We start from the raw sequence: 22,447 nt of genomic DNA, 5'->3' as shown, positions 1-22,447 counted from the left end.
AGATTAATGGGAGGTCRCTGCCTGTAAAAGTTACAAAAGCTGCACACTGCACCAAATGTCAGCTCCAGTTTATTGTAACTAATMATGGGTGGCTTCACCAAAGGGAAGAGAGGCTTTGAGTAAATTTGCGTTTTYTGAGGGATTGTGTGGGACCTTCTATTTGTACCCCAGAGATCTTGAGATWAAGAGTTTTAACTTTCAGGATGGAAACTTATAAGCAGCTCCTCTATGTGTTATTTAAACCATGGAACTTGAGCCCTCTCATTAGCTTTCATTTATTTTGAATTACAAATCATGCTGTTATTTATGCCTGGACACAGAAGTCTGACAATGCCCCCTTGGAGTCATTCCTGACAGGTTTTTCTGAGTGGGATCTCTGACTTTGGGTGTCTCATGGTTATAAGATACATAGCATTTAAGTCATTTTCAGATAAAATTCATGGTTTCCTGTTAAAAGTTTMTTTCCTGTCAGCTCTGCAAATAGAAGTGGCTGGGATCTACTGCAACTTTATAACATGTTAGTGCAACGTGTTATGTTGAGCGAGGTTTCACAGCAGTAGCTGAGAACAGAATTGCTTCTTGCAGGAATTCAGTGTTGCTTTGCAAGCAGACGTGTGACCTCAGTGTTTTCTTTGGTKCTGTGTTGGCTCTGGGGAGTGAACAAGAATAAACAGTAGTGCAGGTCTTTTGTGTGCTACATTAAGGTAATTGGATCAGGCATGAGCAGAACTAATTATCATGAGAGTGCTATTTCTGGGCACTCAAACTCCTCAAGGCAGGAATGCATTGCAATTTCTTGGTCCTGGGTTTCCATCCAGAGCATAAGCAGATCTTGTTTGGAAATTTCTACAGCCAGTTGCTTATATTTACATTAGTAACCCTTRGTGAAAGTGATAGTAGGGAAAATGAAGCAATACTATAAATAGAAGAGGTTTCTTTGAATGTATATTTAAAAGGTTTATGATTGGTTAAAATGTAAACCTATAAAAGTTTGAGGTTGTCTGTCCTCCCCAAGTCTAAAGCAGGATSTATAAAGAGTTTGGAGTATTTTCTCTATTTTCTTTCTTCTCTTTAGTGGAAACATATTGCCCTCATTATTGTGATACCCTCTGTAGTTCTGTGTTCATTTGAAAAACTCCTGTACCTGACAAGAAGGTCAGCTGTTAATGTTGCCTCTTCTGTCTTTCCAAAGGAAGGTGCATCTGCTCGAAAAACACAAACTCCAGCAGCACAGCCCGTGCCACGACCAGGTAAGGGAGCCCACTGTCCCTTGTGCTTCTGTCCCACATATGCAGGAGTCTCAAACAAGTGCTATTTTAAACTTTTATTAGCTCAAGAATGAAGTAGGGGTTGTTTATTTTTGGCCTTTAACTGTGCATGTATTGGAAAGAAAAACATAGCATTTTTTTTAATGTTGTACCATGGGACTTGGGGTCATTCTCTGCAGTGTGTTACCCAATGAGCCCATTGAAATAAAAAAGTCACAGACTTCTTGGTTGTGGGCTTGATATTTCACCAGTTAAAATTTCCCAAAATTCCCACTCAAATATCTAAYAAGAACCGGTTAATACTCCAAGGATAAACAACCTACACAGAATAGCTGATCTCAAAAAGAGATGTGTTATTACTTCTAGGATTAATACATCAGGAATAAGTAATTCTCTGAATGTGTTATCTATTACTTCACACTTCTTAGCACATAAGGTATTTGTAACGGGGCCAGAGTCCTCAACTGGGTTTTTAACTCCTAGCTGGTAGATTTTGGCTACCAAATCCATTTGTCTGTCAGGTTGAATCTCGAGTTTTGATTCAGTGATGGGCTGATAAATGTACTTTGTTTAATGAGAAACCCTTAGTTTTTAGAAGTATGTGAGAGGAGTACATGCGAGGGACAGTGTTTGCAAACAGYGATGTGCAGACACCCTGGTTTACATACTGTGAGAATTTTGGGTTTGGTGGAACAGGGTCTCGAGTGAAAGGTGTTAATTCARACCAAGATGAGGTTCTGAAGGTCCTGGGAACATTCTGGGGGTTTTGGAAGCAAAGCTACCTGTTTAAATGAGAATACTTTTTCCAGAAATGCTGCTGGAATACTGTATATCCTCATTGAGACTCTAAAYGCTTTCCATGTGTGCCTTGCTAATTCCTTGAGATTTGTTTGCCGGATTTAATGCTAAGACTTAATATTGTAAAGCTGCTTCTTCCCCTAAAATCTATTCTAATATTGAATGTTCTCAGCATGCCTAAGTGCTGTTGTGCCCAGATTCCTGTGTTTGGTTATTTTGGARCTGGAAAGGTCATGCTGCCTGTCATACTTATCTCGCTGGCCCCGCTCAGCATCCTAATGCAGATGGAGTTGACAGACAGCGGTATGAAAAGGGTACAAGTGGCAAGAACAGAAATGTGACTGAGTTGTCACAGTCCCTGCTGCTGGCTGTGACTTCCTGGGCATTTCCTGCCAGCAGCGTGGGTTTGTGTTTTATAGAGGTTACAGTGATAGTGCCCTGCTCGAAGRCCAGCCCCAGCCGTGAGCTTGCCTYGATATTGGAAGTTGAGGAGAGAATCAAGAAGAGAGGTGTAATCAGAAGATGTTTCTCTTTCTGCCTGTTCTAGGATGTTTTGGAGTTTTGATATTTGGGTGTTTTTAAAATTCAGCTGTTCTATTCTTAGCAGTCAAAGCAACTAAAAAACACTGTTTCCTGGAGGATGCTGTTTGCACATAGGAAGCATTAGWTAAATTAGGCTAAACAGTTGCACAGAAGTGATTTGGAAAGAATACCTGAGATGTGCTCTTAAATTAATTTTTTGGCATCATTTTGTATTACTAACTTTTCTCCTAACCTGTCTTTGTACAGCTATTAAATTTCRTACAGATGCTTATTCTCCCTCTCCCTCCTTTTTGTTTTGTTTTTTTTTCATTAGGACAGCTGGCTCTGCCCATATATTTCAAGAACATTTTTACATTAAGGAGATACCTAGATTAAAAAAAATAATTAAAAATCATTGGGTAGGTAAAGTTCATGTAGTTCAATATAGTGTTGYCAATTATATCTGTGCATTTGACAGTGTCAGGAAAAGATAATTAAGGATATGGTCTCAATATTTCAACAATGGCAAGTATGTGTTGTGAATATTTATACTGTTCTAGGAAGTTTCTGAAACAGTTGGTCATAAATAAACATGAGCAAGTTGGTGCTATGCAATTGGAAGTCAATTAATGAAATTTGTCATGCATAGTAGCAGTTGAGACTTGAGTTAGTCTGYATCAATCTCTCTACTACTCACCATTTTCTGAATTAGGATAAACATGGATGATGATGATTATCGAGTGCTGCAGTTCTCTCCTGAAGTTAGGGCTGCTGTAAGCTGAGCTGTAAAGGGTTATTTGGGGAAGCCAGGTGATGCAGCAATAGCACCAAAGTGRAGAAGGAAAGCTGCTTTTCCAGCTTTGGGATGCAGTGGCTGCCGTACTGGGGTGGTCACAGCTTGGAGCACTGAAGTGGAAACATTTTACTGGGGAGATGGGGGCAGTTCTTTGGTTTCTGCCTGTCCAATAGTGTTTTTGTGGGTTTCTTTGGTGGTTGAGGCTAAGTTTGTTTGGTAGTAGGATGTGTTTCTTTTTCTTTTTTTTTTCTTTTCCGGTTCCTTGGGTGGTTTTCCCCTTGAGTATCAAGCTTGACTGTTTCCGTCACCTAAAGACCTCATGTAACCCAARCTGCAATCCAAAATGAACCTGAAGAAGCCTGAAATGCAGGTTTTGWCTGTTGAAAGTTCCATATATGTCCAGGACAGCTAAATGGCTGGATATAATACATGTACAATAGATCATGTATTTTACAATAATATATGTACAATATATGTACAATAATAACTACTAATGGAAAGGTGAGGGTTTGTAGAGGTCAGTTTGTWGTGAAAGTTTTCCCATTGGTTCAGCACCRTTGAACTGAAGATCTACAAGCAGCYTTTTTCAAGTTTTCTGGAAATTTTTGTCCATGCTGTGATGTCCTTTTGTGGAGGATGGAGGGGGAATGAAATCTCCAGTAAAAATGGAAGAGATTGACTCAACTCTCCCAACATCTGCTTCAGATGGTCAAAAGCTGTTTGTTTTCTGAATTCTCAAACCCAAATTATCAMCCCCTTCAGCATCTTAGTGTCTGGCATCTGTAAAAATGATCTGATGACTGTAGTGTGACTCTTCCCTATTCACTCCTGCMATTAAACAGATGCCTTGCACTGACATTTGCATTTATGTCCTAGTCATTCTGATGTATTTTTTGGTTTTTTTTCTCAGTTTCTCAAGCAAGACCACCTCCAAACCAGAAAAAGGGTGAGTCAACTTTACTTACACGATTGTGACTTGTTAAGTAAAAGTTTTGTTTTCATGTACAGCTTTTTTAATGAAAAAGTGGGGGAGGGGAGGAAACAACAACCAGAACACAGTGAAAAAAAAACCCCTCCAGGCAAGTCTAACTTTATTGTCTCTACAGGATCTCGAACTCCCATAATCATTATTCCAGCAGCCACGACCTCTTTAATAACAATGCTTAATGCAAAGGACCTTCTGCAAGATCTGAAGTAAGTAGCTGATTAGAACRTACTGTATAACAAATTGTTTTCAGATATAAAGTTCTACTAGCACCTAATTAGTAATTAAGCAAGAGGGTTCATCTAGTCTCTTGTGCCAACCTAGTTTTACAGACCAGAGTGTAAAATAAATTAATTCTTGTTGACTAGTAGGAGAAAAGCAAAAACTGAATTCAGAATTTTGGCTCAGTTGTGACCTGTGGGTAGATTGAGGAGAACTCTTGCAGTATCAGTGGTTTTCTTTTGTGTAATATCTGTGAATTTGTGATTCAGATGATCAGTGAGCCCTTACCATGGAAGGAGGCAAGCTCAGAAAAGATTTTGGGAAAGGACMACAGTTACTGTAAAGGAGAAGGTGACCAGAGGGGCTGTATCAGGCTGTATCAGTCAACCACCCCAGCTGCTTGTGTAAAGACTTTTTTCTAAAGTTCACATATTGTCATTGAATTTTTATGTAAATGCATCCAGGGAAATATCAGTGAGTTGCTAAAACTTGTTCATTGTATCACACATCTGATCCTAAGATTTAATCATTATGGGGGAATGAATCTTTCTGCTTGTCCAACAGATTATGGTGTTTAGACTTGCTGATCAGTAAATATCAATTAATGTTTTTGAAACAGTCATTTTCACAGAAATACACTGTTGTAGGTTGTCTGCACTGTTTTTGGTATGCCCAAAAAACAGAGGGCTCATCTTTTTATCAGCTCCAGCACTCATCTTTTCTGAGACTGTCACAGTGCTTTTTYTTGCAAACCAGCCTGTCCTGGTGTGGTGCTCAGCTGCTGCTGGAGTTGCTCTAGCATTGTGTAAACTGTGCTGGGAGATACCAGGTACCTTCTGATCTCATTCCCAACTTACTGCCACAGGCCATCAAAGATCCAGGGAGTGTTCTGAAATACTCTGAGAGAAGTCTGGCTTTTAACATTACAGTTTAATGTGCCAGCAGTCACTGCAATGATCTAATTGGCTTGACAGAGGGTGTTGTTTGTTTATGTGTGGTTTTATGTTTAAAAAAAAAAAAAATCACAACAAGCCCTGGATTTTCCATCTGTGTAATTTGTGACTTCCTGGCACAGGTGTACCTGGAAAGGAATGAAGCACCTGTCATGTCTAAGTGCATCTGTGCCAGGGGAGTGAGTTTTCAGCTGTTCCCAGCTCCACTGGGGCACAGTTGCAGTCAAAATCCCAAGGCCTGTCCTGAGAGGATGCTCAGATTTAGAGTGCAATGAACACAATCCAGAAAAAACTGTGAGGAAGTGGAAAGGTTCAAAGGAGGACACAGCAGAGTTATCCGGTATGAAAGAGAAAGGGGAGATGCGAGCAGAGTTATCCTGTATGAAAGAGAAAGGGGAGATGCGAGCTGTGTTAATGAATCACAAGTGCAATAGCAGAATTCAGAAGAGCAAAATATTAATTTAGCCATGACAGTTCTAGCACTCTCCTGGAAAATATGCCACCTGGCCTGTATTTTTTTGCATTCAGATTTATGGAAGTACTTTGTTGAGGAATGGCTTCAGGGTTTGTTTTTACTGTTCAGGTATGCAGAGTGTAGAACTAGCCTTGATGTAGGGTGTGATTGATGGAAATGTGATGGTTTTCCAAGGGAAGAAGACTTTGCTAATTTCTGCCTCTAAGTCAGCTCCTTCTTTAACTYATTCCCCACTTGCAGCTAAATCTGACAGAAGAGCAGAGATTTCAAAGGCTCCTGTCASTGCCTCAAGTTTTGTGATAAAGAAATATTGTCCAGATAGAAAAGTCAGACCCAAATGAATATTCCCTCCCGTCCCCCTGCTGAGGAAGGTGCAGGTAGATTTGCATTTCCTGTATTTCTGTCAGCCTGTTTGTATTTGCCAGCAGAGGAGATTGGTGATAYAGCAGGAGAAGGAGAGATTTTTGGAGCTGGAAGGGTAAGAGCCATTGCAGCGGAGACTGGGAAGAAATACAGGAGATTCCTGGGAGGATGATGCCCCTGGGATGGTTATGGAAACTCTTTATAGGTCTGATCCCTGAGGTAGCACAGTCTGTGAAGTGTGTCATCAAAAAGAATGAGAATTTGGGTTTCATAAATCAACTTATGTGAATCTGTCCATTTAAATGTTTCTTAAAACAAAATAAGAAGAAAAGCTGAAATTAGAATTAGAGATCAAAACTTAGTCAGAGCTGGGAATGTCTGTCTTTTAGGATACTTTTTGTCTACAGTGCTGGATTTTTTTTTTTATAAGGAGCTGGACTGAAATGCGTGGTCGGTTTGGAAATGAGAAAAATTAATTGTGGTATCATGACCAAATATTTTAGGTTGGTGGTTGTAAAATAAACAGGAGATTCTTCATGCAGTTCTATGGTAGGACTTCAAATTGAATTGTCAAGAACTGTGAGAAACCTATTAATTATACCCACATTTTTACTAASCCTTTTCATAGCTCTGTAGTGTGTTAGTTTTCCTTGCCAAATTTGGCTGGCATTTGTATGATGCTCAGCATCTTYAATTTATCTCTAAAGTTAGGCTCTCTTTGAAGGTAGAGAATATGGAAAGCAGGAAACCTATCACGTGTAGAAGGAAATATATGTAATGTCATATCCAGAACAGGGTACTCATTTGAGATTTTATTTTTAAGGTATCTAATTTTTCTATTCAGTGTGTTTATTTCAACTTAGTTTTGAAGGGGGCATTTCTGTATGTGATGGTAACATACACAATTCACCTCCTGGGAATATGCAAATATTATCACTAACTTTTTTAGAAAGTTTTTTTTTTTTTTTCCTATGGAGCCAAGTAAAACATAAAATGAAGAGTTTCTAAAATAGTGAAAAGATATAATTTAATTTAAAATCAGMACTGCAGTATATTCTGGTATGTTGTGACGCTTCTTTAAAATATTTTGTATAATCCACTTTATTCTTGCTCACTATCTGAATGCAAGCCTGGATATCACAATTACTGTGTGAAATTGTGGCTAAGTATTTGAGAATACCTGAAGTCTGGCTTTTCAGAGGCAAGGCTTCTGCTTTCCATGGAGCAAAAGCAGGAATTCCATCAGGCARATGAGAATGATTAGGTGGTGATTATGTATTTTTATTATGATGATGCTCTTGCTTGTAACACATTTCACCATATGTGGCCTGGCACCTCAGTGGAGATTTATCCAGCTTTGATGCTGAGTGAAGGATCTGGGATAGATTCAGGCATGATGTGGTGTAAAAAAGCTTTGTTCTCCTGCAAAAATAGGTATCTAAAGCTTTTGATTCTGTAATTTAGCAGAAATACTSAGAGGGTTGTAAAAATCAGTCTCCAGTTCTGAACACAATCAAATGTGTATTACGATGATCTCAGTTGCTGGTGAGTTGYCTTATTCTCTGTTCATGCATTTTTCAGTGTGCCTGAGCTGGGGGCCAGAAAGGGCTGATCTGACCTCAGTGGAAGTGTTTGAAAGGTTCTGCTGGCAGAGGATGTGAGTTCAGAGCYGAGGCAGGAGCAGCTCAGGCATTCAGAGCATAAAGTCCCAGCAGTTACCTCCCACAAGCTGATGGTGTTCARTCTCTTCCCTGTACCTGAGGGAAGGGATCTCCCTTTGGAAAGTGAGAGTGCACCATTTTTTAGTGGATAATGATTTGGGCAATTAACAGCAAGGGCTATTAATTTCCTGCCTCTAACAGGGGTAAAAAAGTGCATTCTAAGTTGATAAGGATTAATTTTTCTTTTTTTTAGTTAAGGGATAATCTGGAGAAGCAGCAAGAAACTAAGCTCCTGCACACTGAGGTTTCAGAACCCATTTGTGGTGTATAAAAAGGTGTYAAGTACAAATGTGTAGTTAAGCCACTGGCTGTGGTTTTATGTAATAACATTAGAAATCATTTCCAAGAGGAGATGGGATTTTTGGTGTTTAATACTCAGATTTCTTACTCTTGTGTTTTATATCTGGTAATGATGGCATAGGCCATACATATTTAAAATCATCCAGTAATTTCTATTGATTGTCAGTTCTTGAGCACATGACTTTTGCTGTGCTCACTGAGCTGATGGTTCCCAGAAATGCAGGAATATATTCCATAATTTTCTGTAAGCTGGGCTTTATTCCTGCACTCTGTTTATGTGTATGGAAGCTCTTGCTTCAATGCTTGCTTTGTGACAGTTGTCTTCTCCACTCTTCCATTTAAATCTGCTCATTGATAGTTTTTCCCTAACAAGATCTCTTTGTGTTGTGTCCTAGGGAATTGCACTCAAAAACACTCTGATTTCTTTCAGGAAATAAAAAGTGAAGCCATTGTCTAAAAGGGACATAACTGAGGCACAARTGAATGGTGCCTTAATAGCTGTAACACAGTTTCTAGCTGAAATGGAGAGAAACTGCCAAAAACTAGCGCTGAAATGAATTTTTAAACACAGAAACGTTTAAAGCTGAGAATGCCTATTTCAGCCCAATTTAAGAGGTCTCAGAGCAGTGAAGTTGTTACTCTTTAGCACAGCAATATTGCCTTCCCTTTCACTTGGCAGGGCTGCCTTGCTTTTTCCTGTTTCCATTTCAAATGTGTTTGCTTCCTCACATTTACAAATTAAACYTAAAGTGTGACCTTTGAGATCCCTGTTCAGATGAATGCTTGATTATCACTGTAATGTGTGTAGGGCTGTTTGGCCTTTTTTTACATACTCTGGAAGAGTTTAGTGCATGGGACACAGAATAACAAAATTCTTCTCAAGCTGCCCACCATTTCAGGAGATCCTGGCTTTTCCTAAAAGGTGTTTGAGGGGTTGTTTCTTTTATTATTTTKTATTATATTATTTAAAATTTGTTTTAATTCTTTTCAGCTGAGATTCCTTTAGTTCTAATGAGTAATCAGAGACTCATTAATAGTTCCTTTGAAATCTGAGGGACCACCAAGCAAATCTTCATTTTAAGTGRCAGAGTTTCTTATCAGTTATTATTGGCAAAGCAAAGCCATTGGGAGTSCTCATGATAAAGGTGCACCTCTCTTTGGAATTCTTAATTTAGAAAATTGATTAGAAATACATAAATACTGGTGTTGCCTTTGATGGCTTTTTCCAGTGCAGAGCCCAGTTGAGTGCTTCTGTGTAGAAAGCAATTTTATGTGTCAGTGTGTTGTGATGGATAAAATGTATGTAAATATAAACTGTGCTAATTAATTCAATTATTGGGAAAATTATTATTGTGACTTTAAAAAAAAATATATTCTAGGTGGCCTAAGTGTTCTTTTCTCCCTGTGCAGCTTTTTTATCTGTATTTCCTTTAGAGTGATGGTGTTTCATATGTACCAGACRGATAAGCATAATTTAATTTATAGCTCCTGATTTAACAGCTGGGATGCTTTTTCTGTCTTTGCAGCTTTAATGCACCATTCATAGTCATTTGCAGGTGTTGGGCTTTTTTAATTTCCCAATGCAGTTGTATCAGTTGAATGCACTTGGACACACATTTCAGAAATTGCTTGTGACTTTCTGTTTCTCAAACACTGTTAAATCACGAGGAGTGTGAGGGGGCATCATCTGTTCATTTACATCGGGAAAGTAAAACAGTTTTGCTTGAAGGTTTATTGACAATTTTCACCTGCTGCCTTAAAACATGTTTGTTCGCTTGGTTTTTTTTTGTTTTTGTTTTTTTTTTCCCCACAATGCCATTTTCTCATTGGCTGTGTAGAGAAAACTAGTTTTTTCGATTTGACTGAATAATGAACTTTTCTTCATATTCCATCTTGCATTTTTTTTCTGTTTATCCAGGAATAGAAAGTGCAGTCTGCTTGTTAAAGCACATTCAAATTGGTTTTTAGTATTCAAATAGAAATAGATTGAAGAGAACAAATAGAAATGGTGTAAACAACTTAACCAAAAATGTAGTAAACTGCTCAAAAGCACCGTGAGCTCTGTAATGAGGAGAAATGTTGCCAGCTATGTACTGTGGTTTGAAACTGTTTTATTATCACCATAAAGAAGAGGGCCTTGAAATGGGATTGCATTTGCTTTTTAAGGTGAGGGGGCTGAAAGATTAGAGATCTGTAATTAATTGGAGGGAGGAAAGCCGTGTCACATCTTATGCATTTGTTTTTGTCATATGGAGATTACACATGACACCAGGACCACATTATCTGTATTTTACAAGCACTTATTCCATCAGGGAATCTTTTTAGAAAAGAAACCCARAGGAATTGTGGTATCATACATCACAGTAACCAGATGAATCATTGAAAATGTAAAATCACCATCATCCAAAAAAATAAAACCTTGCTCAAAACCACTTTTGACCAAAAAATCCAAGCTTTCTTGAGAAAATTCTGTGGGCTAATAGTCCTAATGGCTCTTAAAATTTGCTCCAGAAAGTGATTGTTTTGGTGCCCCAAATGAGTAAGAACAGGTCAGGCTGTGTTTTTGTGGCACAGAGAGCCTTTAAGTGTGACTCTTTTTATCATGAGGACTTATGAAATATTACTCTTACTTTTTTTTTGCTCTTCTGAATGAGTAGGGATGGAGACCTGGCWTGATGAAAACGAGGTGGCTTCAGTGACCGCTGTCAATAATGCTGAGTTCTGATAAAGCTGTTGCTTTTCCTGCTGATTCCATCGAGTAAATTGCCCATTTTCTACTGAGGGGTTTGTTGTTCCCTCAGGTTTGTGCCATCAGATGAGAAGAAGAAGCAGGGCTGCCAGCGAGAGAACGAGACTCTAATCCAGAGGAGGAAGGACCAGATGCAGCCTGGGGGAACCACAGTCAGTGTCACTGTCCCTTACCGAGTTGTAGACCAGCCTCTGAAACTCATGCCACAAGACTGGTAAGAGCATTCACATAATTGCTTACCCAGRACAATGCAGAATTTGGAGGGGACCAGTAAAATGCTCTGAAATCTACTGAAAAGTGAAGATACAGCTGTCAGAATGGGTTTTATTAACTGTCTAGGACTCTGYTCTTCAGGTGAATAGTATGAATTTAAACTGTTAAAAACTAGCAACACTTCACATTTTAACAGTGTAGGCAGCACAGCTGATATTACTGGTTTTACCAGAAATGTTCCAGAAATTCCAACAGAAATGTTCTGGTTTGTGATAGAGGAACGTGCGAGTCACTGAACCATGGTCTGTAAAAATAAAACCCTCCTTGCTTGTCTGCTTTCTGAAGGAATRTCTGTGGGGAGGATGTGTTTGCAGGCCATCAGCATCTGACATTCCAACTTTTTAATAGTTAAAGAAAGAAAATACATCAGACAGTAAAGACTGAACTGTGATTCCTGTATTGGAACTACCAGAATTTTACTTCTGAAGGATGAGCCTTAGCTGGAGAAAGGGAATCGTAGAGTTTTAGCTTTCATGAAAAAGCTGGAAATGGATTATTTGATCTGTAGCCCATTCTTCAATGCTATAAAAAATAGTTCTCTTTGAGCAGAACTCTAGAGAAGCATATTTTTGTTGTTTGCCATCTTTCTGTTATTTGATGAAGTGCATTATGTGGCATTTTACTTCTTCCTCACAAGTGAGAAGATCTGGGACATGGACGGTGATGAATTTGGTGGTTTTGTAATTTCCAAATTAGATTTTAATAGAGAGGAGCACTTTGAAAGGCTCTGTTCCTAAATTAATTGTTCCCTGTATTTAGAACTTGAACTTACCAGAAATCTATGAATTTAAAATTCTGACTATTAAATAGCACTTAAAATATTTGATGATGATCAAGCATTTAAAATCCATCTAAACCAGGTTCTGAAGCACTTCTGACCAAARGCATGAAGTAGTGTGGGTTTTTTTTCTTGGTTTTATCCAAGGAAGCCAGTACCAAACCTGCAAAACACCTCAGACCACAAAATTCCACCTAATTATTCTTTTCCATTTGGGATTTAGTGGACTTTATGATGAATTAAATTTGGGAATTAAATTAGAGAAGTAATTATTTGTTGTGGTAGGTTGGAGCTGTGGTTGGATAATGTAAATGTTCAAGAGAAAGACAGACCATGTGTGGGAGGTCATTTATTCTCAAAGGTGGTTTGTTTTTTTTTTTAAATTTTACTAATGCAAAAGCTTCATCTTAATCAGAAATTAATTTTTTTAGACCACAGATAATGGCTGTGTGCTCTTAAAATAGCTGATGCACTTGGCAGAAATATAGCAGCTGTTGCTTCTCCTGAATTTTCAGCCTGGAAATCAGCAGTGTTGAGAATAAAGGCTTTTAAATCTGCACATCTCARTTTACAGTCCTGTTCACAGAAAATCATCTCTGAAAATGTTGGAGCACTTTTCAAAAGCAAAGTAATGGTGACCACAAATAAACACTGACTTCTGAAAGTTGTAACCTGAGCAACGGAGCTGCAAAGGGACAGGGCTGCCCCATGAAAGGGTTTTTCCTTTACAGAGGAGATCACATGAAAGGGTTTTTTTCTTTACAGAGGACAAGCAGTTGTGCTGAAGGTGGGGTTGATACATGTGCTGTCGTGCCCTATAAAGGAATCAGCTGTTCCCACTGCCTGTTTGGGGCAGCAGTGGTTGAAATGTTCGGGTTGTGACCGTGTGCTCCCTCTCTGTCCCCAGGGACCGCGTGGTGGCTGTGTTTGTCCAGGGCCCCGCCTGGCAGTTCAAGGGCTGGCCTTGGCTCCTGCCCGACGGATCTCCCGTCGACATCTTTGCAAAAAGTAAGGATTTGTTTTGTTTCTGTGTTTTGGGGTTTGTTACTRTGTTTGGGGTTTCTTGTGGGGTGTTGATGCTTATGGCAAAGTTTTTTTGGGCACGGGTGGCTGAGCAGAATTTGGGCTTGGTCTCCTCACAAATCGTGAATGTTCCTGTGCCCTCTGTGGTTGTTCTGTCCTGACCTGCTGGAGCTCAGGGGAATCTTCTCAGAGCTGTCAGCCACACAGAAATAGCTGGTGTACRAATCTACTCCCCAGCCTTCTAAAGAAAAGGTGAACAGACAATGCACATTCCAACAAYTCAGAGATAACAGGTTTACAGACTGCCTTCACCTTCCAGTGCTGCTTTGAAGAGGGGATTAATCACCCACGGTGCCACTTAAGAAAGCATTAATTTATGATCTGGTGTCTGACAAAAACCTGAAAATTTAAAAAACTTTAAGTTTCAAGTGAGCTGGATGATACCAGTGTGTAGATCTGAACAGGTTTTTTTGAATCCACACAACTGTGGTGCTTTGAGGCACTCCCTGGCACAGAGGTGGCCCATAATATCTAAGGAAGCTGTCAGCTTCTCTTCTCTGAGCTGCCTCAGAAAACAGAGCTTCTGATAGTATACTATGGCTTCAGATGGTTCAAAAAACCCCAAACCAACAATAAACACAAAAGAAAAAACTCTACAAATGCTGCAAACCCAAAGTCACCATAGTTCAGTTCTGTCCTCTTGCAGTCAGCGTGATGAGGAAACAGGTTTGATCAGGTTTTGCTTGTTCCTGAGTTTTGGGGTTTGTTACTGTGTTTGGGGTTTCTTGTGGGGTGTTGATGCTTATCCAAAGTGCCTCTCTTTGSTATGGAGGTGGAATCTGGAAAGGGAATGCTGGTTTGGTGAGCAGCAAGGGAAAAACTCAAGGGTCAGACAGAAAACTGAGGATGGGTCTGTGAACAAGAAAATAGAATGGGTCACTTAAAAGGGGGATTGACAATGAGTAGGGAAGGAGTGAAAGAGCCTGAAAGTCATTGTAAAAGTAAAAATACACCACTGGAGAGAGTTTAACAAAAGAAACTAATAAAAGAAGGAAATAGCACTTCAAAATAAAGATACAGGAAAATGGCAATTGTGAGAAGCAAAGCCRAGGAAAAAGCAGTGAAGTATTGAAGGTCTAGCTAGCAGTTACCTGCTGCTTCCTGATAATTTTAACAGTTTATATATATCCATSTATGGAGGGCCACAGGAATTGTTCTGACATGCTTTGACATTCCTGATCTTCACATGCCAGAAGATCCCAGTCACAGCATGTGCAGTTCAGGCTGAAGGTGCACAAATCCTTGTGTTTTCCAAGTGAAAGAGGGATATCTGTCCTTAATTCAAACATTGAAATGGATCTTTAATTTCAAAAATATATTCCCTTGCCTGGTTTTCCTTACACATGGCCTGTTTCATGTTCRCATAGCAAACAAACCCTGGTTTTACATCAGCAAGAGAATGTTTGAGATGAGATTTTGAATGCTGTCACTTCAATAAACAAATACTGAGTTTTGACTACCATTTTAAAGGTCTTCCTCCAAGAGCACATCAGTGAGCTTTAATAATGATTTGTTTCAGTTTCAGAAGTGGATCCTCTTGTGGTCAACAAACATTTCCCCTTAATGCAGAGGCCCTGTCAGGTGTTGATGAGGTTTTCTTTATTTTTTTTCTCTGAAGTTATATGAATACATGCAGAATTGTATAGCAGAGATAATGTATATGCATTCTTAATTTCCATTCACAAAGCTTGGACATTTATCTGGCAGAGATACAAGCCAGATGAGAATTTCTTTAGTTTGTCAACTTATAAAAAAAAGCTAATGTCACATACCAACCTTCTGGGAAGTTCCTGGATATATCTGGAAAAGAGATTTTGTGGAAGGCAAAGTTAAGAGTGTGATATCAGAAGATACACCCATGGCATTAAAAATAACTTGTTTCCACAAGACTGTTTAATTTTCCAGTACTACTAAAATCACCAGATTGGTTACGAGAGAGGAAYTGTACGAGGTTTAAATGCATTGAGTTTAATGCTCACTGTGTAAATGCTGAGGCTTCACATAATTCACATGTGACAATACTTCCCAAGGGAAAAATAACAGTTAATATTTTACCATTTTTAACTGAGTACTAGATCGGGGAAATTGGCAGTTACTAAATTTCTCAGAATGCTTTATGTAGCATTTGGGGTTACATTGGCACTCTGCTATCCATCTTCTATAGGTTATTCCGGGAAATAGCCAGGATTCCTACTCAACAGTTGCAGAAATATCTTTTTATTACTATTATTTTTAATGCTTTGACAGTTCAGAGATTTTCAGAAAGAACATCTTTGTTTCTCAGAGAGAGTGTACTTGAATTGGCAGTCTGTTTCTGCTGTTCTCTGGGGATCAGTGGATCTGCAGTGGGGGCTGCCTTTACCTGGAATAGCCTGAGAGCCATGGAGCTCTGTGTTTAGCTCAGTGCCCTTTAGCGAGGAGTTGACTTCCTTGGGTTATGGGTTTGTTAATTTTGCTCTCAGACTTCATTCTGAAAAAAATGAAGGGCAGGGTGGGAATTTTCTTTCAATAAAGAAACACTAAACCATCGTGTTTGAGCTGAATGCTTTCCCGTTTGCTGCAGTTAAAGCTTTTCATCTCAAGTACGATGAAGTGCGCCTGGATCCCAACGTACAAAAATGGGATGTGACAGTGTTAGAGCTCAGYTACCACAAAAGACACTTGGACAGGCCAGTATTTCTACGCTTCTGGGAAACTTTGGACAGGTATGTTTCCTGCTGAAAGTCCTTGATGTTCGTGCTTTTGTGGTGTTTGGTGRGAATTAAAAGTTCTGGCGGCCAGGGAATTGTTTATGACTCAGATTTGTGAACAATGTTTTAGCTTAGAAATACTGCTTGTTTTGATTTTCCCTGATAATCCAGTTAATAAAACATAGTGGTATATGTTTACAGACTGTAAATAATCATCTCCAATGTGTAATAAATGTGGATTTAAAGGAAGGGTAGTTGCCATTAATCATTGATTAGTCCCATGATTCCCCACCTTCTGACTCTGCTTCTGTGGGTCAGAACCTCCTKAAGGAGAGGTTCACTGCAATGCCTTTTTCATGTTGTACAGAAGAAACTTTTATTATCATGAAGCAGTTGAAGAAATATTGAGGGAGGGGAGAAGYCCATGCATTTCATGAATGTTTAATCTTTTCATGTCGATTACACAGCAAACTGCTTGAGTGATTGAGTGAAAAAGAAAAATCCTGTGGGGATTGTCAAAATAATACCAGTCCTAAAATTCGCCATGGCTTCCTATTTGCAAGTCTCAGATGAGCAATATATCTGAACTCCCAGAATGAACTAGATATCTTTAACAACAGTCTTTCAATGTTAGAAGTCATAGATGCTTTGGAAAACATGAGATTTCTTTGAGTCAAGGTTGTAGCTGTCTGTTATTTAGTGGGACAAACCCTGTTCATAACACAGAACTCTCTGTGGTGCATAAAACGTTGCATCTCTTTGGCAACTTTCTCATTCTCTCAGAATTGTTTTAACAATGCCTGTGCATTTTATCCCTCAAATAAAATTCCTCTAAATGCCACAAGGGTAGTAATGCTGTCTTCTGTTCATTTTTTTCAGGTATATGGTAAAGCACAAATCTCACTTGAGATTCTGAATCCTTCAGCTGCCATTTATTTCCTGAAGTATGGATTGAAAAAAAAACAGAAGGGGCTCCAGTTTGGAGACCAGAGCTCGCACTATATGATATGTCAAGAACTTTACATATGAGGAAGGGTCACAGTTTAAACTTTTTATAAAATCTTGTTTGGATGATTCATGCTATGGCAGGTTGATACCTGTTGTTATTCAGAAGCAAAGGGGTTTTGCTTAAAACTATTTTTTTAATGTTGTTAGCCTTCTAGTCTGCAATCCAAATTGTATATTTTGATAGCAGCAGTTTCTTCTCTGTTTTGTTAAATTAGCCACATTTTTAAATGATGTGTTTTGTTCCCTATTAGATGATAGATGTCCACGGCAGGTTCCCCACGTGTGTGTGCGTGTGCGCGTGTGCGCACGGGTGTGTGTAAATAAAGGAATGTGTGGGTGTGTCTATAGATATAGTGTACAAAAAAGGTATGGACACACTGACGCACACGTAGGTGTTGCCAGGCTTTCTAAACCACTTAGCTTCTGAGCTTAGTTTGGGGTTTCTTTGCTTCTCGTTTCACTTACTGAAAATATTTTGTTGTGAATGATATTACATTTTAGTCAATAGGACTTGCAAACTGAGCAAAGTGAAAGTCGTTTTGGATAAATCAAAATGTCRACCTGTATATGTATATTCTGTCAGTCTTTGTTGAAAAAGGGAAGATGAAAAATCTAGAAACACTTTTTTTTGGATTTGTAATGTCCCGGTTTATTAAATCTTTAAACTTTATTATAGGCGTACCTTCAAGTCATGTTACCTTTAAATTGCCATTCTCCACACACGTCTCTTTATTTAAGCTGAAAGTATGCATGTGTACATTCCCATCTAGCAAATAYCTTTGCATATGAGTCTAAATGTTACCTAGATGAAATGATGAATAGAGGAGGAGAGAGTTGGAGATTTTTTTTTTCCTGGAACAGCCACCACAAGGAAYGAATAATTTTAACTTTGCATTTATACCTCTAATAGTATTTTCTTGTGACAAAAGTAGGCCCAGATTGTCTACAGGAGTTGTAATTTTCTGAGCTGAGTGGCTAAAATGGCCTCCTAACAGTCCTGCATTGGAATGGAAAATCAGCCTTCTCCAATTACCAAAGAACAGAGTTGCTTCATCTGCGGTGTGAGGCCAGAGGACCCCGGTGTTTGTACCAATTTACAGCATCTCTGTATCTATGGAATAACATTAAGTTGATGTTGCATACCAGTGAATGTAGAGAATGATCAAATACTGTAACACCTGCATGATTTTTTTTTCTGGGATAGAAAATACATGTTTATATTCCTGCTCTTGAAATTCCAAACCATGTTTTTTTAATATACTTTACATTTAAGGTTTGACAAAAATAAAACGTTCTACCTATTCTGTTTTAGTTTTTATTTGATGTTAACTTCATTTTTTATAGAACCCAAAGTCACATGTCCAAAAAAGGTTTTTAAAACTGTGTGTTAGACTCATGAGGACTGTGAAGTCTGACTTTTAGTTGTATGTTTCCATCCTTGCTGTACTGAGACTATACTTTCAAATTATCTTAATGGAGATGCAAAAGCTCAAACCATCACAACAACCCCGTGTGAATCCCAAGATGAGAAGCTGCTGACATTGGATTTTGGAATGGATTCATCGTGGTGACTGGGAAGAGTGGGCACCACAGAACTGCTGGGATGTCTCCTGTTTGTGTGGCCAGTTGGTCAGTGCCATGTTACCGTGYTTTCCCTGTATTCAAGCTTATTATAAATGTATCCACATCACAGTAGAGCTGGCTGAACCMGTGCTTGGTTCTAACCTGTGCTGTACATGGCAAAGCTGTAGTGGTTRCCCAGCGGAGCAGTTGCTACCAGTGGCAAATGGTTCAATTTACAGTTCATTTCTGCTTTAAGTAGTGGGATGTCACCTATGCATTTTTTAATTTGAACATTTCCAATTAGAAATGTCTTTTTTTTTTCTGACTTCAGTATATCAGTGCAATTTTAAAGAGACTTTTGGGCAGTCAGCTGGAAAAGCAAATTCTGGAGAAGTGTGTGCTTCACACSGAGTGTGACCTGCAGACCATAGAGTGGGTTTGCAATACACAAAGGTCAAYTATCTTTTCTGTGTCCCATACTTCACTTGTGTTTACAGTCCAGGTGTAATCCCAGACTGAATATTGTATACAGSAGATGGATTGATTTAGATGTAAATGTATGTATTTATTGGGAGTTAACTCCTCTGGAACTATTGAAGTTACATGGATGTGGAACGGGCAGAAGAACAACATCCATGAAATCTTTGTGTGACCTGTGTTGGTTTTTATGGGTTGAGCAGAGACCTTTAACATTTTAGAATTTGTATTGGCAAGCAGTTTGTGACCCAAGTTATAAAATACGTATTTGTGAAGGAGCTGGCACCTGATCGTGCATATTTTTGTCAGTCATAAAAGTAGTGATGTTTATAAAATGAGCCATTTTGCAATCAGATTCCTGCTGACATTATTGGAAGTTTAATTAGGTTGTCAGAATAGCATTCCTGCTGCCTTCATAAATAACTGCACATAGATTATGAAACTACTTGGACTTAAAAATTTAGCCTTACAGCAGCATTTTGCAACACAGCTGGAATTTTAGACACTTATGTTATGCTTAATTTATCTACAAGTTAATGTAGAGTAATAAAGAAAACTGATTCTAAGAATGGGGAAGCTGGAGGAGCAGACATCTGTTTTACTGAGCTGCATTCTTATTGCTGAGCAAATTTGATGCACTACTTAGAGGTGTATAAAGTGTGTAAATTGTACTCAATTAAAATGTACAACTATAGCTGAGCTGCTTCCCTGACTGCAGTGTATTGAACAGTAGAATGGCACGAGCATGAGAATCAGATATCAAATTGGCTGTTCCTGTTAAACACCTTCAGTGTCATAACTCTGCACTGTTTCATAAATACAAGATGAATGAGATGAAACAAGATGAGTTGAGAACTGGTTTAAGTCTGCTCTTGGGCTCCCRTGCTGTCAGCAGGTGATTATTGCTTTTAGTAACAGGGTTAGTGAGGCCAGGAGATGTACCTGAAGTAATGATTTTATATTAAAAACTGAAATGCCTGTGATTTATACTGTTTGAGCTTTTGAATGTTAGCTGGAAAAAAGCAGGCAAAAGGGGAATTTTCTGATAAGGTAAAGTAGGGCAACTGCAGGGACTTGCATACCTGAAGAAATTGCAGACCAGCATCCTCAGCTGAGTAGGCTCAGCTATTTAGCTATTACCTGGAAATTTTTGTAGGAAGATGGTTTCACAAATAGGTACTAAAGTCAGTGCTTGAGCCAGACAATTTATGGAACTGTTTTGCAATGCTGTAAACCCATTTATTTCTGAATTCAGAAGAAAATGTAGATAGCAAATTGTGTGCTAACTTGCCCTTGATCATAAGTTAAACTATTATGTTATATTTGACAGATCAGCCTTTATTGGAACAGCAAATTTGTTTTTGGCTTTCATTTGCTGTGCAGTTGGTGTATAAAATATTGCCATTCTCTGCAGGGACATGCAAAAGTAAGTTTTATTAGTACAGCCTTTATTCTTTTGCTGGTGAAATATGCACTTAGTTGCTAATTCTTGCAAACACTATACCAGGAAAAAAAAGCTGATCAAAATTAATGGCTTAGTGGTTTTAAAATTTAATGTCATGAATGCATTTTAATTCAAAAGCCATAACTAATGCCAAGTACTTTATTAGAGCAATGTGTTCATGAAAAATTAAAAACCCTGCCTGAAGAAACTGCTGGCCAAGTAGGTTACAGTTCAGCTAATCTGTGGAAAAATGTGCCACAAACTGGAATCTCYGAATGTCATATCCTGAGTTGCTCATTTGTAATTGAATGGATTTTTTTTTTTTTTTTATGAGAGGTGGCAGTTCTGCTTCCTGTGCTCAACAATTCCATACTTCAGTCACAAGTGTGTAGTTTCCCTTCTTAGGTTTGGTGTTGCCCTGAGACTGTTTGCACAACACAAGGGTTCTGAGGCAGGGACAGAGAACAGATCACTGGAGGTGAAGTTGTTTAATGGAGCTCGGGCACTGTGATGCAATGAGTAACAGGTGATGATCCTTGTGCTTTCCTTCCAGCTGAGGATATTCTGTCACTGTTCAGTTGTCATTGACTTCTCTGTAGATCATTCTTCTCAGTGGTGATGCTACCACAGAGGGCAGGTTTGGGAATAATGAGATTTAATCCAGCACAACCTGTTGGTGGATAGTACACAACGGCAGGCCATGCRTCCAGACTGTTTTACTGTGCTGATTTTTCTTTAAACAAGAATTTTATAATTTTTTAAATAAGAATGCAAATGCAAAGAACAATCTCAAATGTTTCAAACTTTATTGCAGATACTAGTTCACATGTAAAAATGAAAGATATGAGGTGGTACATAAAATCTGTAAGAAAAATAACTTGGTGTATGGTTTTTATTTCTATCTGTAAATTCTTTTGGTGTATTTCAAATGCAGAAAAACTGTTTACTTGCTTCACAAGGTTCCTGCATGTATCACTGGAAATTGTCAGAAGTAAATCTTCAGCTGCAGTTGCTTGGAAGTTTGTAGATTATATGAGTTTGTGGGTTGTAAGTTATGGCCTGTGTCAGTGGGCCCAAATTTTAATAGTGGTTTTGAAGGTTGAAATTCAAATGAAATCTCAAAAGAACCTTATGGGAACAGCCACTATTGAATGAGGAAGAAGACAAACTTTTCAAGAGACTAAGCCTTTAAACTATGACACAACTTCCATAAACTTGTGTTTAATGACTGTTTTGATAAATTTAAATTTTTGGATATATCTTGTCACATGATCTATTATTTAAGATTTGGACTGTGTTAATGATGCTTTTTACACAGTTATAGTTTAGCATTAGCTCAAGTCCAACTTTTGAAAATGGTTAGAGAAATATCCTTTCAAAAGTGGGGTCTGTTTTTCAATGCAACAGTCAACCCTAAAAGAAGAAACAAAAAAAGCATGTTTCTGTTGTTCCTGTCAGTTAAGACCAAACCTGTAGCTGCACAACACTGGATGTATTTTTATTGGTGAAATAGGATATAGCAAATACCTTAAAGAAACTGCTTCTAATTTTGCTTTTGTTCCTGCCCTCTTGAAATCCTTTCCAGAGATCCATCCAGCCCCTCGTCTGCTTCCCTGACTTGTTCTTTCTGCGTGTTTCTCCCAAACTGGGACTGTTCCCTACCCCACAATCTTTATGTGTAAGCACACCTCTAGGAATTACTGCTCTGCCCCATCAGTGCACACACAGGGCAGTGGAAGCACAAGAAGCACAAGCTTCTCCCTGTTATGTCTTAAAGCTGATTACAAAGTAAAAAAAAAAACAAACCCAAACAAACAAAAACCTCAAAACCAATACAAATGCATGTGTGACCTACTGAATATGCAAATATTCATCCTGCTTCTTTCTAGTTTAGTTTTGACCTGTAGGAGTGAAGCTTTGAGGTTTTGAACATAAAAATACTGTAGGCATACTAGTTGTTAGTATTTCCTTAATTACTG

At 38.6% G+C, this 22,447-nt stretch overlaps 1 protein-coding gene across 1 annotated transcript in view; it reads left to right on the top strand.

The window, feature by feature from the left end:
* CDC73 (cell division cycle 73) overlaps positions 1 to 21,725 on the top strand; it is a 102,494-nt gene extending 80,769 nt beyond the window's left edge. Inside the window, exons 11-17 of the mRNA XM_057377192.1 lie at positions 1,193 to 1,250; positions 4,295 to 4,330; positions 4,491 to 4,578; positions 11,205 to 11,366; positions 13,111 to 13,211; positions 15,850 to 15,991; positions 16,856 to 21,725. Of these exons, the coding sequence (XP_057233175.1) occupies positions 1,193 to 1,250; positions 4,295 to 4,330; positions 4,491 to 4,578; positions 11,205 to 11,366; positions 13,111 to 13,211; positions 15,850 to 15,991; positions 16,856 to 16,892 (624 nt within the window). The 3' untranslated portion in view covers positions 16,893 to 21,725. The remainder of the gene's footprint in view (positions 1 to 1,192; positions 1,251 to 4,294; positions 4,331 to 4,490; positions 4,579 to 11,204; positions 11,367 to 13,110; positions 13,212 to 15,849; positions 15,992 to 16,855) is intronic.
* The last annotated feature ends 722 nt before the right edge of the window (positions 21,726 to 22,447 follow it).

This window comes from Malurus melanocephalus, unplaced genomic scaffold (genome assembly GCF_030028575.1).
Source record: "Malurus melanocephalus ecotype Western Australia unplaced genomic scaffold, MMel_1.1 scaffold_305, whole genome shotgun sequence".
NCBI lineage: Eukaryota > Metazoa > Chordata > Aves > Passeriformes > Maluridae > Malurus > Malurus melanocephalus.
The sequence above is the reverse complement of the archived record's forward strand: the minus strand, read 5'-3'. Positions and strand labels throughout refer to the sequence as shown.